The 27428-nt window shown below is 41.3% G+C and overlaps 2 protein-coding genes across 2 annotated transcripts in view; one reads left to right on the top strand and one right to left on the bottom strand.

The window, feature by feature from the left end:
- LOC126199125 (inversin-like) overlaps positions 1 to 8980 on the bottom strand; it is a 91185-nt gene extending 82205 nt beyond the window's left edge. Inside the window, exon 1 of the mRNA XM_049935883.1 lies at positions 8699 to 8980. The gene's annotated coding sequence lies outside the window, so the exon portion shown is untranslated. The remainder of the gene's footprint in view (positions 1 to 8698) is intronic.
- A 16216-nt stretch (positions 8981 to 25196) lies between these two features.
- On the top strand, positions 25197 to 25736 carry LOC126231261 (uncharacterized). The gene has a single exon (XM_049942411.1). The coding sequence runs from the start codon at positions 25197 to 25199 to the stop codon at positions 25734 to 25736; it is 540 nt and encodes a 179-aa protein (XP_049798368.1).
- The last annotated feature ends 1692 nt before the right edge of the window (positions 25737 to 27428 follow it).

Genomic DNA, 27428 nt, shown 5'->3' with positions numbered 1-27428 from the left:
GAATTACAAACACAAAATGTCCGTTGCAAAGACAAATCCCCAAAATGGGTATCACTGCAGTAGATGGGTTAATCGACAGTGGATACTGTTTATATTGTAAAAAACCGCGTAGGAAATTGAAACAGCAGGACTGCATAAACGAAGTTTCCAACGAATGTATCTAGTGGCCACCGAATGACATAACTAAATTTACAACCGTTCGCACAGCTTACAATCAATTTTACCACCACATCATCATTTCGCTGAACCAAACATAAAGAAACTTACATATAAAGTCACAAAACTTTTCCTTTCCCATGTAATTTAAATGGAGTGTAGAGGTATATCATGACGCAGTGACTCTCACACACGTCGCAAATCAGTCAACGGAGTACACATCGTGGAGAACTTCCTAGTGAGAACTACCCTGCAGCGGTAGTGAAGTGCCTGCACCGCCTTCAGCGGGCATAGTAGCCATGCTTTAAGACACTCCACGAAACACGTGGTGGCTAGGTTCCTCAACATGCGTGCATATAACCATTATAAAATAGAAGGGTGACAGATCTCGCTGAGGATATAATTATGTAGTCTCATCCACGTGCGCAAAAATGGTAATTGCTTCTAAGATGAAGCTGAGGTATAGTCGAGGGGATCTTTAACATTAATTTACTGCCCGATATATGCACAGGCCGAAATTTTGTAAAACATTTTTGTATTAGTAGTACAAATGTGAGGAACCGCCCTGCGAAGTCCGAGTGCGCGAATTTTTCTTCAACCCGTGTATTTCAAACACACTGCTGGAGGTCCGCAATTCCTTTAATAACTTTTGTGATTATTTCCACCGTCAATTAATCATCAAATCAAACATTTTCCAATGAATAATTTTAAGGTTATATGTGAGCCGGTGAAGTAACTGATTCTTATTAAGTTTCTTGTCGGAGATACAGCTCCTTTTGATATTCGGGGATAAAAACAATTTTGAGTCAGATGGCGCAATTGTTCTCAATTGTACTTCTTCGATGTCAAGAAGCTGAAAAGACAAGAGTGTTATTTTCACATGGAAAGCAGACCTTGTCAACTTCAACATGTCAGTTAAGAGACCTATGATGAACAATACTAGACAAAAGTAACTGCGAAATGCTTGTGTGTGTACCCTCTACAGTGAGTCCGCTGAGCGGCACATTACTCCTCGAAACTCAAATGCTTATTAAAAGATCCACAACGGATCTAATAAACACGATTAATGAGGGAAGGGTTGCACTAGCATTGAATACCAGGTACCAGTATTGTCATAATTTACTGTTACGTAACTTCAAAGGGACTAACGAATTACAAATCAAAAGCTTGACCCAAGTAAACCCCCAACATTTATTACAAATCCTTATTGCGCGATTTTGATAAAAGACTGTACTAGATTTTTAAAGCAGCACACAACAAAACATTGAAGTGAGATATGAAACTAAGTTTAATAGGCAATGGTGAAATTGGCGAAGATAATTTAACAGGGTTTCATGCAAATCAATTTCCTGACATACTACTAAAGCACAACAAGCCCTCGAAATGAAACCAGTGGTTGTGCCGGAAAGAGAACATGACATTACATGCAAGTGTGGCTCTCCACCTAGTCACGAAAAACCAAAGCGAATTTTACTGAATTAGTAACAAAACACTTAACTGTTCCGCCCCAGCCAGCCGATGCCACTAGTGTTATTCTCATCATTATGTGCATTTGGACAAGTAGGCTGACAAGTGAGTGATGTGGCACCCCACTCTGCCTTGCACGTGAACGCCGTCTGTCCACGTCCTAATCTACAACTAGAGGTGTCTGCAGAAAGCCGTCTGCAACTAGAGTGCCTTCAATGAATTCTCCTGCCTTGCTGAAATCTACTACTGCTACCACCAGTGTCCAATTCTCCCACTATGGAATGCGTAAAAATTATCCTCTGATCATTCATTCTCCCGCTCGCGCTATTCCGAGAAAGCGGGCCTACGTCAGAGGCTCATGTCTTACCTGCAAATCCGCTGTCTTATCTACATAAAAAATTTTGACAGCAGTCACTGGTCATTTCTTAGCTGTCTTTGCAGAACAACAAACACGTACCTTTGACGACCGTGGGCTACAAAAGTTATCCCCTCGTTCCTTCCGCAAAATTTCCGGTCAACGCACAACGCCTTTTGCAGAAAGTGCAGTGCCGGACTGGACACATTGTAAAACGTCCCTTATAGCGGAAGGCGCGTCCCCACTGCTACCTTTTTGCGTATTCACTTCGGTCCACGCGTTGTTCTTGGTTTTCCAAATTTCTCCGAAGAAGACTGCTGCGTCCGCCAATGCAGCGCCACAGGGACAATGCTCGTCCGAATACCTGCATTGGGCGTCCAGCAACATCCGGTCGGCGCCCTGGCTTTTAAGCTGCCCCAAGGGGACTGAGGGTGCAGTACGTTAAAGTTCCGATCACTGTTACTCGCTTCCTGTTATCTCTGGCTGTTATCGGCATCAGTTTGTAACCGAGAATACAACATTGCATCGATTCGCAGTTACCATAAAAAATAGAATGAATAACTAGGGCTTGACCTATACAATCACTATCGTAATCTACGTCACTTGAATAGAAAATACGTTGATCGACGTACATTTGACTTAAATTGGTATCAGACGTGATTTCCAAATCGGAGAAATGGGAAGTGCCGCAGTACGAAAACTTTGACGCTTTTCAAAATGTTTGAGCCCCGACCGGTTCAGATTTTCTGGTGCAAATTCGGGTGGCTGGTAAAAATATGTTGATGTCTCTACACAACCTGGAATTTTTCATATTACCTGAGATGAAATTAGTGTCAAGTAGCCGGCCGCTGGTGGCCGAGCGGTTCTGGCGCTAGTCTGGAACCGCGCGACCGCTACGGTCGCAGGTTCGAATCCTGCCTCGGGCATGGATGTTTGTATTGTCCTTAGGTTAGTTAGGTTTAAGTAGTTCTAAGTTCTAGGGGACTTATGACCTCAGCAGTTGAGTCCCATAGTGCTCAGAACCATTTGAACCAAGTGTCAAGTACTTGAATAAAATGTCGAGGACACTAAAAGAGTAATCTAGCCTAGTCAACGATACTTCTTAAACATATGCATTGATATTCATAACTATGCTGAAAGCCGTACTTAATTCAGTAATGAAATAAAAGCCTAATCATGCACCTGTAGTCCTCTGCATTATTGTGGGAATCACTGATTAATTCCCATTACTTATAGTGATAGGACTGTTGAGATCTGAATCTTCCTCAGTGACAGTCGATCTTTAGGAATTCTGCTCAGACTATGAATCGCCAATACCGCCGTGAAAACTTTTGTTGTAGACTACAAAAACGACCCAACATTCCAGGTATGACAGATAAAGATATAAACGGCTTTACCTGACTACAAATTGAACTGGGGGATGCTGCCACTCTTAAAACTTTCGTGTAATATAAATTACAGCGTCAGTTGACAAAGGACGTCTTACTCAGAAGCGACACGACGGTACACTTCTATCAAATTAACAATTACAGTTTTCACTGTCTGAAATGAGCTCATTGTATTACTGATTTGTGGAAGTAGTTTCGGCTTGAATACGTCAATCACAGTGAAGCCTATTAATCGTCACATATGTATTACAGTTCATAGAAATATGCACTAAGGCCACGTGAGTTCGTGTGTTAAGTATTTGACATCAAGCATGTACGCTTAAAACTTTACAAAAGGTTGGCAATTGCCTTTACAGCTTACTGGAAGTTCCTAAGTGCTCTCGTTTCTCAAATACTGGATGGGGATAGTCAGAGTCATTCGCGCTCGGTTTTAAGCAAAAACTTGTTTTTCACTCATCTCAATGACAATGGCGTATCCCCTGAATTATTTGCGTACAATGATATAATTTTTCAGATACAGTGTGTGTGGATACTGCCTGCAAAATACGATGCGAATTGAGTTAGTTGTAAAGATATAATAAATTAAAACGTCATGCGTGATAAGTTCTACTGCAAGAACTGCGAAAATTAATTACGCGATGAACTTTAATGTGTGTGTGTGTGTGTGTGTGTGTGTGTGTGTGTGTGTGTGTGTGTGTGGTGGCAGGGGGATAGCGAGCGAAATAGAGCTTCGTAAAGTTTAACTACTGGATGACTGTAATGTGGGTATTTGCGCACAGTGAATTACGCTAACTCAAATATGCAGGGTGTTTTACAACACACACACAAAAATCCATGTCCGGAAACGTCCAGCGATGCTACAAAGCGTTATGGCTCCAGGCGCCGGCGTATGTAAATGTCTGTATGTGCACGTTGACTCCGTGATGTTACAGACTTTCTAAGATGAAGGAGAAGAATAAATGTATCAATTTGCGGTAAGTGTTCCTGTACCAGAAACGTGTCGCAAGTTATGAGCAAAAACAGTTCTGATACCTTTCACTGTGGAATTCCATGTACTGGTACTCGTGTTCCTAAGACTGTTAGGTAGGTCACTTTCAGAAGTGACAATACAGATCAAAACAAACAAAGTCTGGTAAATATTGGCATTAAAATGCAGAGCTGTGAGCACTCAAGGGAGGAAATGTGTTTCACAGTAGCAAGGATGAACACGTGCTCACAGCTCCTCAGGGACGCATTTTAGAGCCCATGTTTACCAGACATTTCTTCCTTGTTTCGGTCCATATTATCACCCCTGAAAGCTGTCTACTCTACAATCTTAGCAACAACAGTATCAGTGCATTTATTCTTCTGCCAAAGGTGTCAGAACGGTTCTCGCTTTTAACTTTCGACTCGTCTGTTTCCTTTACGGGGACTCTTCCCTGAAATTGATACATTTAACCTTCTCCGTCATCCTAGAAAGTTTTTATCATCACCACGAAATCAAACTGTATAGTTATTTACAGGCGCCGGCGCCTGTAACTTTGGCGCTCTGTAGCGTCTTTGAATGATATTTTTGGACATCGGTTCCCCCGTAAAATTTTATCTATTAAGTCTCCTCTACAACCTCGAGAAGTGTGTTAACATGAAATGTGAAACGCCCCGTATACAAAATTTCTAACGGTAATATTGCTCTTGCTGTTACACCTTAAACATAAGATTTATAATTTCAGTCAAAAATTATACCAAGTACTGAAAATCAAATGACTGTTACCCCTGGAAGCCATTAAATAGGCAGCCTGCAATTGGGACCTGGATACCGTCTCGGGTTAGCCGTTAAGTAATAGCTTCTGCAGTTCTAGAGACGAGGGTTCTTCATACTGTAATACTGCTCTGCGACGGCATTATTGCACTTGGCCGGTACAGAAAACACATGGTGATGTTACAGTCATCAAGTAAAGCGGTGACCAAGGAAAACGCATTGTACTGTCAATGCTTTCAAGTCAGCTATGCACATACTATCGACATCGATTACGCGCTGACTCAAAATGAGCGCATTCTCTCCCATGTGCAATGATATTGTGGTTGACTAAATGCTGTTGCCAGCTGTGGTGGACACCAGCTCTAAAGGTGCGTTTACACTGCGATTTGTATCGGCACATGTATGAGATACATGTATATGCGACTTTGCGACATGTATCGCGACTTGTGTGAGTTGACAAGTATCAACCTGATACATGTATGAGCGTGCGTTTACACTGGTTGATGTGTATCACTGTGCGATAGCTTCCGACGATTTGGAAGATTTCACATTTTTATGTGCTGATACACTTGCTCTTTTGGAAGATGATAGGAAGAAAAGGCGGAGGAAGCGTAGATGGTGGCACAGAGAGTTTCTCGCGAATTAACGCTAGAGGAAGGCGCATATTTTAGAAATTATGTTAGGATGAGTATGGAGGATTTCCGCGGTTTGTTATCACTTGTGGCTCCTCTTGTGTCCAAAACCAACATAAACTTTCGGGCAGCGATTCCACCAGAGGATCAGTTGGCAGTAACACTCCGTTTTTTAGCCACTGGGGATTCCTCGTAAAACGAAGATTTCATGACAAAACATTTGCATTGTCGCGCGATTGCTAATGCCAACGTCTCACACACGATTGTCGGCATCCGTTGTCAACATTATCACGCGAGGCCGCCGGAATAATAGTAAAACTAGTAAAACATTGATATACGTGCCAGATGCATTAAAAATTATATAATGTATTACATACTCTGATATATATATATAAAACTTTTACCTTCACTTCTTGGGATAAAACTTGCACAATGGCCTCGCAAACACGAAGAATAATGTTGCATGTGGCACTTTTTGATATTCTATGCAGTTACATTAACGTCGAAACGACAGTCGGCACCTTCAAAACTCAAACAGCCGCCAAAGAGCCTGGTACTACGCATGCGCTAATCGTCGAAATAAGCGGCAGTCGACAAGACGACAGGAAATGATAGTACTGCGCATGCGCGAGTTCTTCAAATGTCGCTCATACATGTCGCGTATATGGCCAAAAAGCGATATACAAAATGTATACGCGACATGTATGAGCTCGAGGGTCCGCATACAAGTTCCGTGAATTTTTGTATGAGGTGATGTATCGCGACATGTCAAATTGACATGTCGCTCATACATGTCGCGATACATGTATCCCAGTGTAAACGTACCTTTAGAGCGACACATTACGAGCGAGTATCAATGCACGAAGAAGAGACGGGAAGCTGTGGTGCAGACCTTCAACGTAAGCAGCTGCATTGAAGGTCACGCGTCCCACTTCGTCAGCGGGCGACAGCGTCATCAGTGCAGACTTCCCCTCTCCCCCTCCCATCCACATCGCAAACAAAAGACAGTCGGCTTCGCAAGCAGTGCACCTCCCAGCTTTTCTCTTGTCTTGAGGCGTCACTGCCTCAGCCCAAAACAGCGCCATCCAGAAACGGAATGCTCCAGGAAATCTCTCCTAGCTTTGTGTAACATCTGTTATCCTACTATAAGCAATCACTGCAAGTATGATTAATTGCGACTGATTACATGGCATTTCATTCGGTTGCCCTTGTGCGCCGATATATCACAAAATACCAAAAACTTATCAAAACGGCCAATAAATAAGTGTTAAATAACAAACAGTAGATTCTAAAATTAGAAACTAGTAAGTTCTGATAGTTGGGTCAAACCTAGCTGCAACACTATTACAAACATCCTGTTGTTGCTAAAGTATCTATCTTTTGGTCCATTTCTGCATCACTTTCCATACGAATTACCTCTTAAAGCTCCTCTTCAGTACTGTTGTCGAAAACTAATTTTATTTCATTCGAACTTATTAACTCCTATTGTCGCGGTTAACAAATTCTGCAGATAACAACAACTTCTCACCAGAGGATTTCTGTGACCGTACAAAATCAAACCACCTTAAAAAATACTGATTTACACAAAATATTTATTTGAAAATATTAAAATGTAACAACAATTGCGTAAAATATGTTACTCAGCTGCTTTGCAATAATGGCGTGCCCTTTCTTTTCCAAACAATAGTTCACTCGTAATTACTATCTGAAGTTGTTAAAATTTAGCTCTAGCATTGGAACTGGTAAACAACATAATAAATCTATCTTAGGTTTGCGAAACATGAAAATTTGTAATTGTAGACAACTGTCGTAATAGGATGAGTAGCACAGTTCTTTAAATTTCAGCCTCAAAACAACGTAAGCGTACCAAATGTCCGAAAAAAGACCGCCTCGGCATCATATCGTACCAGATGTTAGTTAATGATTAAAAGGAAAACTTAACTTAATCGAGGTAGAAATATATCGCCAGTTATATCGCAGTTTTTTGTTTCTACTGCTGCATGCTTCAACAGAATACATAACGTAGCCTTCACAATACTCCCTTCATTAAAGACTGTTTTGTTAATATCGTTGGGGAGTTTCAGAAGGGAAACTACCATTCTGCTAATGACAGTCTACTGCAAGGTTATTTAAAAGGTCTACTGCATGTCACATTGCTTTTAACACGCCCCATCATCACTGTATCGTCAACATTATTTAAAAAGAAATTCTACAGAAATAAAGTAAAATCGCCCTGTTTTGAGTGCTATACACGTTGCACTATATCAACAGCATCCTGATCTAACATTTAAAACGAATCAGAAGTAACTAATTACTACTTTATTTTAAGTGTACTTTCCTAGCAGTTCGATACAGAGTTCACCAGTTAATAAATATGCCTCTCCGACCCCATCCGACATTTCAATAACTACACGAAACCTGCAGACAAAGATCCGAAAGGCTGTTTGCACATTAAATATGACATTCCCTACAGTGTTGTGCATGCCTGTATAGTTTTATTTGTGCTAAGACCAGTACGGACATCCAAAGCTAGAAAGTGACTAAACAACTGCCCATTTACCTAAATATTACTAGGCCTACATACATCTTAATGAAGCACAAATCAAGTACTGAAGTAGTATACTGAATACGTTTTCAGTCGTGCTTTGATTTGCACAGTCGTAACACAACAAAAAGTATGAAAAACTGGTGATATCACGTCGTAAATAATACGTCAAACTCGATGAATTCCGCATATCAAGGCGGTTTAGTTAAGCATGTCCTTCCATCATAAATAAAGTTACCAAAGTAAAATCTTCTTCAAATATCATCTTGGAAACAATTCAGTAGATATAAAAACATCACATCAGCATATCTTCTTTTCCGGGCACATTTTCTTAACCAAATACAAACAGCTACGATGTTTATATCATTTGCTCCGATGTCCAAAACATAGCTACAGAAATCAGATTCCACAGCTTACCTTCTTTAGGTCTCAATTCTTGGCAACACGGCGTAATCTCAAAGCAAAGCAGTCAGCGGAACGAAGTCATGAATCACAAAATATACAACAGATGTATTAACTAATGTCCGAACATTAAACGTAAACGCAACTGTGCACACTTCTTCTTGAACACGTCATTAACACAGGTGAAACCATCACAATAAACTCGCCCAAACGTGAAACAGAGATACGAAATAATCACACAGCAATGCAAACTAATTTCAGGCTACTGCTCACTTCACTCCGCGCAGATAAGGCAGTTCCTCGTGCAGCAGTCAACTCGCTAGCAGGGCTACCAACTACGTCGCGCTGAAACGCACGCAGGCAAGTACCGTGCCACGCGAAGGCACAGCCACTGATTCTTCAATTCTAAAGTTGGTAGCCATGAAAAGCACACGCATTATTACGTAAGAAAAATATTTCAGTCCTTTTGGTTGACGAAGAAATAACTCAAAAAGTGATGTTTTATTCGTACTATATATACTGATGAATATTTTAATATCTTTTGCCCGTTTATTGCCTCGTTATTATTGCCTAATTCTTATTAGGAATTAATACCATTATGACGCAACAGCTTCTACGAAGTCGCCTGTACGATGTGAGTATAACACGTTTTTGTAATTCAGTCAAAATAAATAAAGAAAAACGATTTATTAATTTCTAGTTCACAGTTAAGCTTCACACTCCGCGTGAGCGTGAGACTGTTTAGTCCACCTATAATTATTGTATTCATCACATACCAACGTTGTGCTAAAAAATCTTACATTTTCTGCCGCCAATTATGCTCACTTGGAGCTTTAATTATCGTATTCGGATTGTTTTTATCGCATACTGGGGTGAATGAGATGAAACGTCAATCCAGAAAATTCATTTTTTCAATATACTACTTGAGGTTTATCTATGCGTTGCAGATGTTAAACATCTGAAGACCACAGTACGAAAATTAAATTACAACATTATACTGGAAGCATGAATAAAAATGTGATGCAGTTTTTAATCTTTTCTGATGATGCGGGTTATTTAATCATGTAGATTTTAAAAACAGTTACTGTAGCAGAGATGGGCTTCTTTCCGAATGTGATATCAGTTTCATAACCTTGTTGATACGTCTGTATGAAATGAATGGATGATAATATCTTAAAGAGGTTTTCTTATAAGATCATATTGTTTTTGGCACGAAGAAAGGTGCACAATATTGGTATTGCCAAAGAAAGCTCCTTTCTCTGCCACAAATTGTTACTTCGCAAAAACTGTTTTACCTCTAAAAGTGAAGGTACAGAACTACAGCCACGCCCCTACCATGCCCTGAAACTAGATGCTGATTTTAATTTTCTGTATAGAAAGAGCTTATCTGTGCTGTGATTCATGCTTAATCACACTGCATTCGACCTGCTTACTCTGTCCTATTATTCAATATGGATGATGATTACCTTTCTTAATATCATTTCACAAATGATTTTCGCAATTTGTGAAATACTGCTAAGACTCTAACACAGTTAATCAAAAGCAAACACATGCAGAGTGTGTGTTTTAACTTGAGAGAACTAAATGTCTCTAAAACGACTAATCGTACGAAAAAGATGTTCTAGATGTAAAGTTAATAAAGGGACATCCACCTGTGCTACAGCTGGCCACTTCTTAAGAACCCATCACGCGTGTGTGGTGTCAACTTTGAATTTTCAAACGGGATTTTTTTTTTTCATATTCGGATTTTATGCTAAAAAATACGTAGCGTTTACGCAAACCATTGTTTCCTATTCGTGGTTTATGGCGCTCAAGTCGACAAATATCAAGTGTGCCCGTTTTTGCAGTTGAGAACCGACACGTTTGATACGTAAATATAAGTCTTTGTGTTCTCATGGTTGACACTGATGTTGACATGATACTTGAGTGTCGGAAATGTGATTGTAAAGTACAAATAATATGGCTAGACACTGACATTAATATGGTAACGCAGTTTTCTGTTCATTATTGGGTGGATTGTGATGAGTCCTCAAACAATCAGCATGTCTGATTTTGGTGGCTGCCATGGAACCCCGCCATGAGGGTGACTGATTTCGGTGTGTGTTTTCATTCATCCGCTGCGTCTCTCCGCTGGCCGCTACGTGGCTACAGGTGGACCACGAATCGCAGCTATTGTAACAAGGTAAAATATCTATGAAATGATAATCACAGGTGCAGCTGCTATACTCACCAAAATCAAGTACTACCCCAATAGTGAGAGTCAAGGAACTCACCGATATCACGCATCCCGATGGGAAAAGGAAACTAATTTCACCGCGTCGTTGTCATAGATCACGCTTAACGTAATTTCTATTCAGACACTGAAATGGCTAACGTATTGTATTGTACAATCAAATGTGAAACACTAAAGTAAATTTTGGACATAAATATCAATCATTAGAACACAAAGGTTTACATATACATCGTAAATGAAATGCATCGCTTCTTAATTGCAAAAACAGACACGCTTGGTGAAACTTCCTCGCAGATTAAAACTGTGTGTCGGACCGAGACTCGAACTCGGGACCTTTGCCTTTCGCGGGCAAGTGCTCTACTATCTTTTTTTTTTTTTTTCGGTATAGTTCGTTGCGTTTGGTCTGGGCGGACGTCACAAGACATCCGTTCAAGTTGATCGATGATTCCTTGACTCAGTTTTATTTATTACAGAGAGCACGCAGCCCTCTGACCGAACACGCTGAGCTACCGTGCCGGCAAATTTGTGTCAACACCGGTATGAAAATTTCATTGTGACCCTGCCGTTTGAGTTACCCAAGTACGACTCACGCCCCGTAATCAAAGCTTTACTTCTGCCAGTACCTCGTCTCCTACCTCCCAATCTTTACAGAAGCTCTCCTGCGAACCTTGCAGAACTAGCACTCTTGAAAGAAAGGATATTGCAGAGACATGGCTTAGCCACAGCCTGGGGGATGTTTCCAGAATGAGATTTTCACTCTGCAACGGAGTGCGTGAGTCGTACTTGGGTGGCTCAGATGGTAGAGCACTTGCCCGCGAAACGCAAAGGTCCCGAGTTCGAGTCTCGGTCCGGCACACAGTTTTAATCTGCCAGGAAGTTTCATATCAGCGCACACTCCGCTGCAGAGTGAAAATCTCATTCTGGTAACATCCCCCAGGATGTGGCTAAGCCATGTCTCCGCAATATCCTTTCTTTCAGGAGTACTAGTTCTGCAAGGTTCGCAGGAGAGCTTCTGTAAAGTTTGGAAGGTAGGATACGAGGTACTGGCAGAAGTAAAGCTGTGAGGACGGGGCGTGAGTCGTACTTCGGTAACTCAGATAGTAGAGCACTTGCTCGCGAAAGGCAAAGGTCCCGAGTTCGACACTCGGTCCGGCACACAGTTTTAATCTGCCAGGAAGTTTCATATCAGCGCACACTCCGTTGCAGAGTTAAAATCTCATTCTAGACACACTTGGTATTTGTCGATTACTGCGTCGTCTGCCACGAATGGTAAACAATGGTTCGAGTAAACAGAACAATTTTTTTTTTAATCTGCCAGGAAGTTTCATATCAGCGCACACTCCGCTGCAGAGTTAAAATCTCATTCTAGACACACTTGGTATTTGTCGATTACTGCGTCGTCTGCCACGAATGGTAAACAATGGTTCGAGTAAACAGAACATTTGTTTGGCTTCGAATCCGAATATGCAATGAAATGGAGGATTCTCTGAAGGAAACAGAAAAAGCGGTTTCATTCAACTGCCAGGAAGTTATACAGTCGTTCACAACCCTCTAACATTAACACAAGCCTCATAAAGGCGTTTAGATGGGGAGATGCGAGATTTGGGTGGCATCACTCCATCCAAGGTGTTTCAATCGTTTTAATTAATTTATTTTTTTAACTTGTTGCGTTCGAGGCGATTTATTTCAATAGATTACAGAAAGGTAAAGTACGTTTGCTAGTTAGCTGAAGGATTATCTCCAGCGAGTCACAAGTTCGATGCGACAACCACTTCTCCAGAAATGACTTCCATGATTACCAATGGTATTTATGATTTAACGACGCAAATCGTCTGTTATCTTACTGGAGATCAAAACGATTAGCGTTGACCGTTCCATAACTGTACGTGGTTTTGTAAGGGAAGCATTTTCATTCAGAAATACCGAAATAAAAACAAATTCACGAAGGCCTCAACACAGGACTGCATATCCTTAAAGTTATTCAAGGAATCGGTTATAATGTATTTGAAACCGTTTTCCTGATTATTTTATGGATGGACATATCTTAATGTATATTATGCATTAGGCGTTTCATGTCAAAATTTATAAACATCACCAGAAGTATCCAGTCTGACACCGTTTTATACAAATTACTCATTTTAAAACCGCATCCATTTAACAAGAACCATGGACATTAATTAGTACCAAAAATTTTCTGGAGCTCACTCGCTGTTTTCTGCCTGTTCAAAGAGAGTTAACTCTACAATTCCACTATTTATGAAAGCATTGAGTCGTCGCTAAATCTAGCCCGGAATGCGAAAAAACAAAGGCACCTTCACACCAAATTGAAGAAAAAAAAAAAAGGAAACTGCTTGCTGCACGTGTCTAGTCTGAAAATAACCTCTGACTGATTGAAACCGATTACGGCACTGTTAAATGCTTGTGCGATGGTGTCACAAAATTACAAGAAACAAAAGAAAACAAGGAAAGCTTTTGAATAAAACAGATGGATGGTTTGCAAGACAGGAACGAAATAAAAATAGCTTCAAAGTGGGCCGAGGTGGGAGAAAAGAAAAGCAGTGAATTGATGGATATTGGGGAAAAGGAAAACCAGAGTGTGGTGTCACCGCCAGACGCCACACTTGCTAGGTGGTAGTTTAAATCGGCCGCGGTCCATTAGTACATGTCGGACTCGCGTGTCGCCACTGTCAGGATCGCAGACCGAGCGCCACCACAAGGCAGGTCTCGAGAGACGTACTAGCACTCGCCCCAGTTGTACGGACGACATTGCTAGCGACTACACGTACGAAGCCTTTCTCTCATTTGCCGAGAGACCGTTAGAATAGACTTCAGCTAAGTTAATGGCTACGACCTAGCAAGGCGCCATTTGTACCATTGCATGTATCTCAAGATAGTCTCACTTGTATCATCCAGAATGCTGTATACCAAAGGACAATATAGAAGTTAAGTGTTCTAGTAGCTACGTTCTTTTCTTTATCACATTCATTACGAATCCTGTTCCAGACTTCGCGCCAGTCGGCGTGTGTGTACGCGTGCCTTTTCGGCTATCCGTCTCTGTGGACTGGCTGCCTTAACAGTCCACTACACAGAGGATAAGAAGAATTTAAATTGACGCGTGGTCCTCAGAGGGTCGAAAAACGAAGACAGCAAATGAGACGACATAGCTTCATATAGCTCCAAAAAAGTACTACCACACATTAGCGATTACCTCGCAAATGTCTCATTTGGCGACCCGAGCTTACTAGAAAGTTGTTTCTACTGCAGGACACTGTAGCTCATGTCTGTTTTAGCTGTTATTTATCGTACAACGAGTACATTTAGTGCAGCTAACTTAATCAAAAACTATTATTGTTTATGATTTATATATTTGTAATAACTATTCTCTTGCTATCACAAAGCTTGGACTTAAATGCTCATTGCTATTACGTGACGTTTTAAGTTCCTTAATAAACCTTTTTAATCTCAGTGTATATTTTCTGTTTAATGTGTACGCGGAAAATGGTTCTAGAGGCCGAAAAGCAATAACGATCAAGTTAACTCCAATCATTAGGTTGTGAATGCAGTGTAGCGCTGTAGAGCTTTTTCATTTCAGAATGTTCGATGAAGCCGGCCGGGGTGGCCGAGCGGTTCTAGGCGCTACAGTCTGGGGCCGGCCGGTGTGGCCGTGCGGTTCTAAGCGCTTCAGTCTGGAACCGCGTGACCGCTACGGTCGCAGGTTCGAATCCTGCCTCGGGCATGGATGTGTGTGATGTCCTTAGGTTAGTTAGGTTTAAGTAGTTCTAAGTTCTAGGGGACTTACGACCTCAGCAGTTGAGTCCCATAGTGCTCAGAGCCATTTGAACCATTTTTTTGTTCGATGAAGCAATTCCAAGCGAGCCCATTGCGGATGTTACCCACGAAGTTTACATTTTATATGGTTACAAATGCAAGTCTCTGTTTAATAAAAATGCACCGCACAACTGGTCTGGAAATCCTCAGATCTGTTGCTGCTGTTTGACAGAGTATTACGCACTGTCAGTTGCGACGAAAGGCTTGGAGTGTAGAACGGATATTGAGGGTGAAACGCACCGGTCCCGCTATGCTGACGGTCTACGTTATCTTTCCTGCTAACGGCCGTTCAAACATTCCAATGCTGGCAGGGAATGCGCGTTAGGAGCTTGACAGGGAAACACTTCCCCCAACTACGCAGTCCCTTTCTCCAAGACTCTTGCATTAATGTCTCCATACGTTGATGCAGGAGACAGAGAATGTCAACATAACGTTTTAGTAAGGAGCGGGGCCAACCGAATCGATTCAGCCAGTTGTTGGAAAACAGTCGATCACTGATTGTAGTTTTGCGTATCGTTTCAGTTACTCATTCGTTGTTTTGAGTGAAACTTGTCTGTGGGAGCAACCCAGTGAAAACAGTCGATTCTGTCGGTTGTAGTTTTTCCTATCTCCAGGAATATCATTAATTCATATCTTTCGAATGAAATCAGTCTGTGGGAGCAGGGGTGCCCGAAAGTCTTCGTGTCAGTAAGGGCAATCATTTTCCCACACATATGATTCACAAATTTTGAGGTAATTGTCGTTTACTTATCATTTTCTCTTATTAGTTGCTACAGTGTGCTTTTAGTACCTATTGAACGTTAAAAACCTGTCATTAGCCGAACTCGGCCATAAAATAAAACTATTTTTCCTTCTCGTTACCTACAACGGGCGCCTCTTGTGTGGGAGCGACCGAATGTAACAGTCGACGCTGTACAGTTACTTCTGAGCGGAAACATTCGATCTTATTGCCGCTCTTAATTCATTATTGTTGACTGTAGACTGTTATCCCATACAGTCACTGTTAATGGCGTACCAATATTTGCTTTTTATTGGATGCCAATAAGTAGCGTTTAGCCTACTTTTTGGCCCATGTTTATGTATAAGCGTTTCTTAATCTTCCGTCAGACACGCCTTATGTTGTCACATGAGCAAGCGTGTTGTAAAATATACAGTGTTACATTTTTAATGACGAGCAACCCTGTGTTCAATAAACTATTAAATATACTGAAGAAAACAGTTCACATTCACTAACATCAGCTATTATAACAAAACTTAGGTATTTTATTTCTATAGGTAAAAAAAGTTTAGCCAGTTATTCTGACATACGTTCACTTTCCAAACATCTTTCACAGAAAGTTTGTTTCTTAGTGTGCTGGTTAGAAGCGAAGTTACTTCATCTATTACGTTTAATTGAAGTGAATGCATTTTTTTGACGTCCACGAAAGACACACGGCCGCATTTCTTCGCCAGAAGTTCAAGGTTCTGATCTTTAGAAGTCGGTGCTTCAGTACAAAAGTGTATAAGAAATACGGTAAGATAGGCTGGCAACGATTGGAGCTGAGCTCTTGATACGAGTTGGTCCTTCATAAGAGCTTCTTTTAGCCCGTAGAGATAAATACGTCTTCGTGAAGTTATCTCTGGGTTTCTAAAGGAAAACAATATTTTTGAATCAGTTCCAACAGTGTTCAAAAAAAGTGAAACCTTGATGTAATTCTTGAAACGGAGTAACAGGCACAGATTTCATCCATAACGTCAACTCCAGGCTGAAGTCTATCATTATTTCAGGTTTGTGTGTTTCATCAACTATTGCCTCGTCATGCATAACAGACAAAAGTATGGAAGCACAGTTTTTACAAGGAAGTAAGATATTATCCTTCTGAAATTAAAACACAGGTCTTACAGTTTCTTTTGTGCTACAATTGCTGGTCGTTAGAACCTATTAGAATTTTCTAAAGTCACCACAACAATGTCCTCGGAAGCATTAGACACTGAATATTGCATGCCGCAAACTGTCAGATTACTGCAGTAATACGTTTTTTCATCACATAGTGCAAACATTCCATTCCCATATTTAGTTGGTTTACTGGACATGTACTGAATCCATCCAAACCGGCGCATGAAAGGGTGCAGCATTTCATCTATCGTGGCGAATTCACTCAGGATGTAAGAATTTTGACAGTTACCAACAAAAGTTTCTAATGTTGTACGAATATATACGTATTTGTACAGTTCACGATTTCATAATATTGCCAGAGTCAATTATTTTCAGAAATGCATTAACTTCATCAGTTACATCGAGGGTTACCATACGTCCCGGAAAACCGGGATTTTCCCGTATTTGATTGTTGTAATGTCCCGTCCGACTGAGTAAAAGTTCTGGATTTTTAAAAAATAATCCATCTACATATATATCAAAGCCCAATCTCTTCAAACTGATTAATATGAATGGTCGAGACTGAAACATGTTTTCGTCGGTGATTGTCTACGGCTGTTAGATAACTTATTAATTTATTCATATAAACATACAATTGTACAACTGATGGTACGAATATGTTTTTTTGAAATCAGACATTATCGACTGCATTTTACCTCATCGATGAAGTAAGTAAACTATCGAATTATCGCCACTTTCTGTGCACTTCCGGTGTTACCGCTTCCTTTTCAACTGGAATACTGGAAAGAATCTTGTTTTAACAAGAAAAATCAGCTGGAATCCATTAAGATCAGCCCGATGTTCTGACAAGTGATCAATGTTATCGAGTGTGAGGTATTTAACATGAAACGAGGTCGAAGTAATCATGAAGCGGGCTGTAAACGCTGCAAGTAAGGTTCTTTTTATTTTTTTAAAATAAGAAATGTAACAAATAGGCTAATTGGTGAAATAATAGGGAGGGTTTCCTTTCCCCGAAGTCACAGTAATTTTAGATACATTTTTCTTAACTGTTGCTATCTTTTGATTGCTCGTGGGGGGGGGGGGGGGGGGAGCATTCGTGACATCAAATGTAATACGATAAATGTTATCTGAAGTCTATACATTACTCTCCAGTGACAAAATGTTGGGCTATCTTGAGTTTGTAGTCATCATAAAAGTAGAATCGGCTTAATAAAAGATAAACTGTAATATATTCTAAAGCATTTCACATTAAAACTTTCCCCACGTATCTCTATAACTTATTTCATCGACACTGTGCTATATTCAGTTTCTAATATGGATTTAAGGCAACCCTGTTCTACGTCTCTGTGCGAATCTAATTCTATCTGCATGATTTCTACGGGACTGTTATGTAGGAGGCTGAACATTCGTGGTTTCTGCAGTGGAAATGGGTCTTGCAGTTTTTTGAACACGTCCTTGAGAGATATACTGCTTCCTGCTTCGAGTTCTGCCTCAATATTTTTCACTGTATATATTTCACTCTCTCACGACTCAAACAAGCGTGTGACCTTTAGCGGAAACCGTCTCCTACGGATAGCACTGCCAAACCGAAAAATCATGCCTAACTCACTGTAAAACGTAAATATTTAAAAAAAATATTTTTAGCTTGGAAAAAGACCGCTCAGTTTTTGCAACAGGCTTAGCTTTTGTTTCATACATCAGGTCGGCGGTGAATACGTCAGGGTAACTCGACATCTGTTCAGGTCACGTCTACATTAGCTGTATTGGAAACAGAAAAGTAATACCATGAGAAAATGTCACTGAAGAATTTCAGTGCCTTATCTTTAATGCCTACATCACGAGCGATAGATACGAAAAAGCGTTGTATCCATACGTGTCGGTCTTCAACGTATGTAATTCCTTAAATCCAAATATTTAAATGCCAATAAATGTCGTCAGTCATTACATTAAAAATGTTACTTTAAGTTAGGGGTTCTGTCAGCCCCTCTCCTCGCCAAGCTCCTCAAAGTGATTCTGTGCTGCTTTAATTTTTTTTGTTAGGCCATTTGCAGTAATGACCCATCGTTTGTAGATGTTTATAAAGTTTCGCCAACTAGTTTGTCATATGATGCTTTGACGATGACCGCTGTTTTTGAGAGCAATCGATTGATATGTCGCAGCAGTAAGACATAGGACTTGCTTTCGGGAAGACAGCGGTTTCATATCCTCGTCCGCCCATCCAGATTGACATTTTCCGTTATGCACCTCCGCCCCCCTTCCTCTTCCTTCCCGAGATCGGCTGAGGAAAATGTCGGGATAGTTACCTCGAAAAGGATACCGCCGATTCCTCTAGTCATCATTCCTTCACCCAAGTTTGTTCACCGCCTCTAATGACCTCATCGTCAACGGTTCATTGAACCCTCTGGTATTTCACCTTTGTTTCTGACAAGTCATATGCTCTGCGACCTTTGCACTCACAAGCCTCAGGGGATTGTATTAATCATTTTGCGCGGTTTATACTGAGGCTGAAAAGAGGAAGGTTATGGTTTTAAGACATATTGCTATACTTCGTTCGTCATATTTCTTACTTCTACGAATTATGGTTTTCTGAGCCTTGAAAAGTGCCCACGAATAAGTTTTTAAACGCCACCACCGTAACATTCTGTGACCGAACAACGTGTAGATGATATCAACTTTTTCGAAGTACAGAGTCCTTTCTGGGTTAGTCTCTTAACCTCCACACCAGCTTGAAAGAGTAAATTCAAATTATTACTCGACTTTTGTAAGGCCATTGTATGCGCCACTCCTCACGGACGCTACATCAATGCCTTAGCCGGAACACTAACTCATAGCCATTCTCTTTTGATCTAGTCATTCCATTAAATGATGTTCATATCTAACGAGAACTGGTCCTTGATCTGGATAAAGGGCGTAGATATTTCGCACATTTGTACGTCAGAATGGTTCATAATTTTAACATAGCGAAAGACTTTTCTAAGACTCCCCAATTTTATTATATTTTTTCCACTTTACCTTACCATTTTAAAGTTTCCTTTCCAGAGCACCTTATCTTTAGGAGCTTCGCCCCAGTTACCCCAGCTATTATCGTTGTATGACTTCCTTAATAGCGCAGTTATTATTTTCCTTATACTCTTTTAGAGTAAACGTGAGTGACGCAGTTCTCAACAATAAAGGGATCTCTGCAGAGGCCCGCGCCGTTACTTAGCAACAGTCTGAGACGAGACGGCTGCCGAGCGGCATGAATGCGTCCATCCCGAGCGAGCAAAATCTTAAGAAGACCTTGAACGCAGGAAGAACATGGAGCAAAGATAGCAGACAGAAGGTAAGCCACCAAAAAGCATCTAAGTTCCGCCAGTCTGTGGTACATAAGCCACAGGCGTCAAATCGGTAGCACCTTTCTGCGGACGCATAACACAAATTCTCAGAGGCTTGCATGTTTAACGAGTATGGAGATTTTGGGTCAACTTAAGAACGGGATGCAACCCGTCGGCATTGACCAATGACGTCATAGTTTACGCATAGATATTGATATCTTTATTTTCGAGCCATACATAATAAATCAGTTATCTTCTGTAGCGAGGCGTCATCGTTGTAAAATGAAATAAATGAATGCGTTTTTAAAAGATAAGGGCCCGCATCTCGTGGTCGTGCGGTAGCGTTCTCGCTTCCCACGCCCGGGTTCCCGGGTTCGATTCCCGGCGGGGTCAGGGATTTTCTCTGCCTCGTGATGGCTGGGTGTTGTGTGCTGTCCTTAGGTTAGTTAGGTTTAAGTAGTTCTAAGTTCTAGGGGACTGATGACCATAGATGTTAAGTCCCATAGTGCTCAGAGCCATTTGAACCAAAAGATAAGGCTAGACATTGTGCACGATTTTTGTCGCTTATATTCATTTTAATCATTTGCTCGTTCCAATTCATTCGGTACTTATTTTCATTCTTAGAAGGTTTGAGATATTTTGATGAATTGTTTTTCATTCTGGACAGTTTTTACTTTTTGATTTTCGTTTGTAGGTATGGATTTATCTATCTTATCTACAGTACGGGAAACAAATTTTACAGTTGCGCTTTTCGTGTCTTCGCTTGCACTTTCAGTCGGTACTAACACTATTGAAGGAAAAAATAGCGACGTACATAACACTTGTATCCCGTACTTCAGCTGACCTACGAGGGTTGAATGAAAAATATTGCCTCCACCTTCGTTTATTGGGCTTGGATGGGAATATTTTAGTACATCAAACGCAGAAATAATCCTTAGAATGTGATCTTTAATTACCAATATTCTCTTTTCCGCCGAATCACCAGCCAATTGGATACATTTCTGCCAACGATGAACACGTTTTCTGAAGCCATCACGGAAGAAGGCGACACATTGTTTCCACAAGCACAGTCTCACAGTTCCCTCAACGTCTTCATCAGAAGCATAATGATGTCCCCGCAGATCGTCTTTCTTTATCGGGAAAAGATGAAAGTCAGACAGTGCTAAATCTGGACTGTATGGAGGATGCTGTACGGTGGTGAGATTCAGTCTCTGAAGTTCCGGGGTACCCATCGTGCACAGACCTTCCGATAGCCAAGCAAAGCAATAATGCAACCCACACATTCTCGTGAAATGCCGATTGTGCTTGCAATTTCTCTCTAAGTAATACGACTAACGTCCTGAATCAGTCTGCCAACATTTTGCTTGTGAAACTCGGTGGTTGCTGTCACAGGACGTCCAACTCTTTGTTTGTCACGCAGGTCAGATGTTCCCGCCTCAACATCTTTAAACTTAAGGTGAACACAGACTACTTTGACGTGACGTGTTCCCACGTCACGTCAGGCAGCGTGGGACCACGCCAGACATGAAGCTGTGTTCACATTGGCCAGACGTATAGCAGCATGAAACAACTACTTCGTCTGCATTGTATTTTCCGACAGTTTGTTTTGAACCTGCAACCATGAATGTACTGTGTGTTTTTGACATGCTGGAAGAAGAAGAAGAAATGGCTGCTCTGTGTATTGCATCCATTTGCTCGTCTAGAGAATGGGTGTATCCTATCAATATGGGGCGAGACGAATTCGGGGAGTTCCAAAATTTAATGCCTCAACTAATCGAAGGCGAAGAGCGGTTTAAGTGGTATTACAGAATGACAAAAACTGAATTCTACCATCTCCTGAGCTTGGTTGATCCGATAATAGAAAAACGCTCCACTCAACTCAGGGAAAGCATTCCGGCGGAGATACGACTTGCAGTTTGCTTGAGGTAAGTGCTAATACTTTATTGTATTATATATCTGGGAGGGGAAAAAATTATCACAGAGACATTTTGGAATTTTTATTGATTTTCTTTTCACAAAGTGCGTTTTATTTTACATCAGAAAGATAATTACAAATTAGAAAAGTTTTCTTGCTGTTTCTCTTGCCAAGTGTAGGACAACGTTGAGTCCGTTGAGCAGTCCAAGCTGTGTTCAGATCGTTGAGGAGATGGTGTTGAGGAGGATTGATAGAATGATGATGGATTTGTATTAAGAGTATTGTGGTAACCAGGGTTCACCTGAAATGAGCTCCCACGTGCTGCTTGCAACGCTGCCCCCAAAACAATGTTGCTCACTTCCATCTTCACACTAATTTGCTCATCAGGACGCAATTTTTTCACAGTTTTCGCCATGCTGAGGAAAAAAAGTTCGCATTCATCGTCCACGTTGTCACTTGATGTAGCGTGTGCACTTTGAAGACGTACTTGGGAGCGCAAACTTTGGTTGTCTTTCATTATTTTAACCATTTGTTGTACGGATGACGGATGTTCGAGTATAATGACTTTTCTGGAAACTAGAAATCTACTCTGTAGGAATCAGCATGGGTTTCGAAAAAAGACGGTCGTGTGAAAGAAACCCAGCTCGCGCTATTCGTCCACGAGACTCAAAGGGCCATAGACACGGGTTCACAGGTAGATGCCGTGTTTCTTTACTTCCGCAAGGCGTTCGATACAGTTCCCCACAGTCGTTTAATGAACAAAGTAAGAGCATATGGACTATCAGACCAATTGTTTGATTGGATTGAAGAGTTCCTAGATAACAGAATGCAGCATGTCATTCTCAACGGAGAGAAGTCTTCCGAAGTAAGAGCGATTTCAGGTGTGCCGCAGGGGAGTGTCATAGGACCGTTGCTATTCACAATATACATAAATGATCTTGTGGATGACATCGGAAGTTCACTGAGGCTTTTTTCATATGATGCTGTGGTGTATCGAGAGGTGGTAACAATGGAAAATTGTACTGAAATGCAGGAGGATCTGCAGCGAATTGACGCATGGTGCAGGGAATGGCAATTGAATCCCAATGTAGACAAGTGTAATGTGCTGCGAATACATAGAAAGATAGATCCCTTATTATTTAGCTTCAAAATAGCTGGTCAGCAACTGGAAGCAGTTAATTCATAAATTATCTGGGAATACGCATTAGGAGTGATTTAAAATGGAATGATCATATAAAGTTGATCGTTGGTAAAGCAGATGCCAGACTGAAATTCATTGGAAGAATCCTAAGGAAATGCAATCCGAAAACAAAGGAAGTAGGTTACAGTACGCTTGTTCACCCGCTGCTTGAATACTGCTCAGCAGTGTGGGATCCGTACCAGATAGGGTTGATAGAAGAGATAGAGAAGATCCAACGGAGAGCAGCGCGCTTCGTTACAGGAACATTTAGTAATCGCTAAAGCGTTACGGAGATGATAGATAAACCCCAGCGGAAGACTCTGCAGGAGAGACGCTCAGTAGCTCGGTACGGGCTTTTGTTAAAGTTTCGAGAACATACCTTCACCGAAGAGTCAAGCAGTATATTGCTCCCTCCTACATATATCTCGCGAAGAGACCATGAGGATAAAATCAGAGAGATTAGAGCCCACACAGAAGCATACCGACAATCCTTCTTTCCACGAACAATAAGAGACTGGAATAGAAGGGAGAACCGATAGAGGTACTCAAGGTACCCTCCGCCACACACCGTCAGGTGGCTTGCGGAGTATGGATGTAGATGTAGATATAGATACGTTTTTTTTTTTTTTTTTTTTTTTTCAACATAAGGCCTTACGGGCTTCGCTGAAGGTTGAGTAAAAGTTGTTGCAGAATCTGATACATTAGCAGTGGGATTGTCGATGGCCTCCGCCATTGTAGGGGCTGCACTTTTCAGTAGATCGTTTCTTGGTGGATTGGATTGGGAACTTTCTGACGAGGCCACTTGTGAGTCTGTTTCATCAATCGGACATAAGCCAGTTTCTTCTCGCGTTCCATCATAATCTTCATTATTGGGGCTGTCTTCCGCATTTCCTCGAGTTTTCCTTGTTACGAGAGTTGGATTCAAAATAGCCATTTCATCTTCAAATTTCCATTTGCTCAAACTCTTTGCTTCCTGACCTGATTTTGTGGCTCTACGGTGTTTAGCCTGAATGTACGCATTCCGCAGTTTATTCCAGTTGTCTTTACATTCATTACCTATAACAGAGAAATTAGTTTAGAATTCTAGGCTAGTCTTTATAGTACGTTTAAAATTAATTGCGAATTTTGACGTTAGGCTTGCCGGAGGTGACGTGACTTCGTTACCCAGGCAACACCAATGGCGAGCCAGGCTTTCCCCCTGAGCCGCCACCGGTGTCGGCCTGTAAGGCATTCCTGTCGCCAGGCCGTAGGTAAACACTACCACAATTGTTTCTTTGCCGTCAAAGGTCTCTGTTCATTATTGTCGTTTCTCTACCGCTAAAGGATGTTTACCTGGCGGCCGGCTCCTTTTAGGCGTGACATTATCGCCGCTTGCTGGCACGCGTTGGCAACAACACTCCCCTCCACTCGCTCCGTACCGAACTGTCAAAAGTCGCAAGGAATTTTAAACGCACCATAGTTGTCTATTAGTTATTCATTTATTCTCCTTTGGCGCTCAAAGACAAAGGTCGCTCAGTTGCCAAAGGACAACGTGAAGATTAATAATTCAATAACTGGCCTTTTTTTCACTGTTCACAGGTACTTGGCAACTGGCAATTCTTACAGAACATTGGGTTTCTCTTTTCGGATTGGATTTTCAACTATTGGAGAAATAGTTAAAGAGTGTTGTGAGGTAGTTTGGAAAACTCTACGACCGATTTACATGCCAGAACCAAACAAAGATGAATGGGAACAAATGGCTCTGAGCACTATGGGACTCAACTGCTGAGGTCATTAGTCCCCTAGAACTTAGAACTAGTTAAACCTAACTAACCTAAGGACATCACAAACATCCATGCCCGAGGCAGGATTCGAACCTGCGACTGTAGCGGTCTTGCGGTTCCAGACTGCAGCGCCTGTAACCGCACGGCCACTTCGGCCGGCTGAATGGGAACAGATAGCCAAGGATTATGATAAGAAGTGGAATTATCCACACTGCATAGGAGCTTTGGACGGCAAGCACGTTCAAATCCGATGTCCAGCTGGTGCTGGCTCATTGTACTATAACTACAAAGGAATATATTCCATTGTTTTATTGGCTGTGGTAGATGCAAATTACAAATTCACGCTTGTTGACGTTGGAGCTTACGGCAAAAGTAGCGATGGAGGAACTTTTGAGCGATCTGAGATGGGGAAAAGATTTGAAAGCAACAAATACGCCGTTCCAAAAGACAAAGAGCTACTACCAGCAATGGAGATTCCTTATGTAATTATTGCAGATGAAACCTTCCCTCTTAAAACCTATTTGATGCGTCCATACAGCAAAGCAGCCATTACAAGTGACGAAGAGAAGGTATACAACTACCGTCATGCAAGAGCTCGACGGACTGTAGAAAATGCGTTCGGAATTCTAGCCGGGCGCTGGAGAATATTTCTGAAGCCTATTGAAACCAAACCAGAAACTGCCGATCTAATAGTTCTAGCTTCCACCTGTCTACACAACATGCTTCGGAATACATCAACAAATATTTCCCCTTTCGAGGAACAAATCAGAATGGAAAGTGAACACATTCATGGTGTAGCCAACCTCGAACCCATTCGTAGAAATTTCGTGAGAGAAGCGGCCATCACCAGAGATAAGTTCAAAAAGTACTTCGTTTCTGATTATGGTTCAGCAAGTTGTCCTTGGCAATGGCACTCCATTAGAAAGGGTAGAGTTGCTCCATGACACGTCCAGTATTATTTACCTAATACGCGCATTCGTTATAACCGACCGTTTTCAGTTCAATTGGGTGTTATTTTTAATTACAATTTATATAATAGCTATCTGTTATATTCAAATCTGGTTTTACTTGTTATGGATTGATACTTTTTTCCTATCAATATAAAATATAACGCCTATTGAACTATTATAAATTGTAAAAAAGAAAAACTAATAAAAAATGGAAAAAGTAACTGTTTTCACTAACCTGTAATGCCGAGTTTTTCTCCTATTTCGTCCCAAGTCTCTTTCCTTGAATGCTGGTTACGATATTCCCGGTTTGTAGGGTCATACGGCACCGGATCTGACCGAACGTATTCAATCAACATCTCCTCCATCTTCAAATAATAACTGCAAACGGTAGAGGAGAAACCACACTTCTGACGCCTTCCCACGACTGACGAAAATCTACAACTTTAGATATTCTTCCCACGCGTCATAAGGCGTGTAGCGTCAGATTGCATCATCTAACCTTCTAACGCATTCCCACGTCACGTCAGTTCATTATAAACATAAGCGCAGAGAACTCTGTGTTGGATTTTTATATCACGCGCGTAATGACGTATGCCCACGTGTTTCCACGTTACGTCATAGTAGTCTGTATTCGCCGTTAAAGGCTTACTGCCAAACGGAGCTGTAGAGAAGAGGCTACGGAACAAGTCAGTACCTGCCGCATACCAATGCTGCTAGCTATTGAAGAGTTACTAGGGTGGAGGCATTACTTTTCAGTCAACCCTCGTATAATGGTCAGCTGAAGAATAGGATACACATTTTTCGTATGTCGCTCTTTTTAGACTTCGTTAGCACCAGCATCCTATTCTTCAGTTTACTTTCATAGCTCAACTGATAACAGGCTCAAAAATGGCTCTGAGCACTACGGGACTTAACTGCTGAGGTCATCAGTCTGAAAACAGGAACCTTCGCAGTTCAACTGTGGTACGGGTTGCCAATGTTGCGTATGTTCGTTTTTTCGTCTTCGCTAGCTGTCTACGGGATACAAATTTTACTGTTGTCGGCTTTTTCGCCGTCTACTATGACACTTTTCAGTCAATACTATCGAAGGTGAAAAAAATTGTATCCCATTCTTCAGTCGACCTATATAGGTAAACTGAAGTATAGGATAAAAATTTTATGCATAGTCGCTTTTTTTCGGCCTTAGCGTAGTTCAGTGAAGTACGTCGATTTCTTTTCGTCTTCTAATCTAATGGCTCTGAGCATTATGGGACTTAACATCTGAGGTCATCAGTCCCCTAGAACTCAGAACTACTTAAACCTAACTAACCTAAGGACATCACACACATCCATGCCCGAGGCAGGATTCGAACCTGCGACCGTAGCGGTCGCGCGGTTCCAGACTGAAGCGCCTAGAACCGCTCGGCCACACCGGCCGGCTTTTCTTCTTCGGAACATTATTATCTTATTATAGGTCAACTTAAGTATAGGATACAAGTTTTACGTATGTCAGTCTTTTCGCCTTCGGTAGTACTAGTATCAACTGAAGATTAGGATGCTAGTAGCAGCGGAGGCGAAAAAAGCAGCAACTGCAAAATTTGTATCCCTACTTCGGTTGACCTGCATAGGTCCACGATAATGTTACTTCTGTCCGTTTTTTTTTTTTTTTCGCACTAGTATCCCATTCTTCAATTGAGTTATATATGT

The sequence above is a fragment of the Schistocerca nitens genome, chromosome 1 (assembly GCF_023898315.1).
Source record: "Schistocerca nitens isolate TAMUIC-IGC-003100 chromosome 1, iqSchNite1.1, whole genome shotgun sequence".
Taxonomy (NCBI): Eukaryota; Metazoa; Arthropoda; class Insecta; order Orthoptera; family Acrididae; genus Schistocerca; species Schistocerca nitens.
This window is presented reverse-complemented; position numbering and strand designations above follow the sequence as displayed.

Coding starts and splice junctions, on each gene's coding strand:
- LOC126231261 (XM_049942411.1), top strand. CDS start 25,197: ATGGGGAAAAGATTTGAAAGCAACAAATACGCCGTTCCAAAAGACAAA.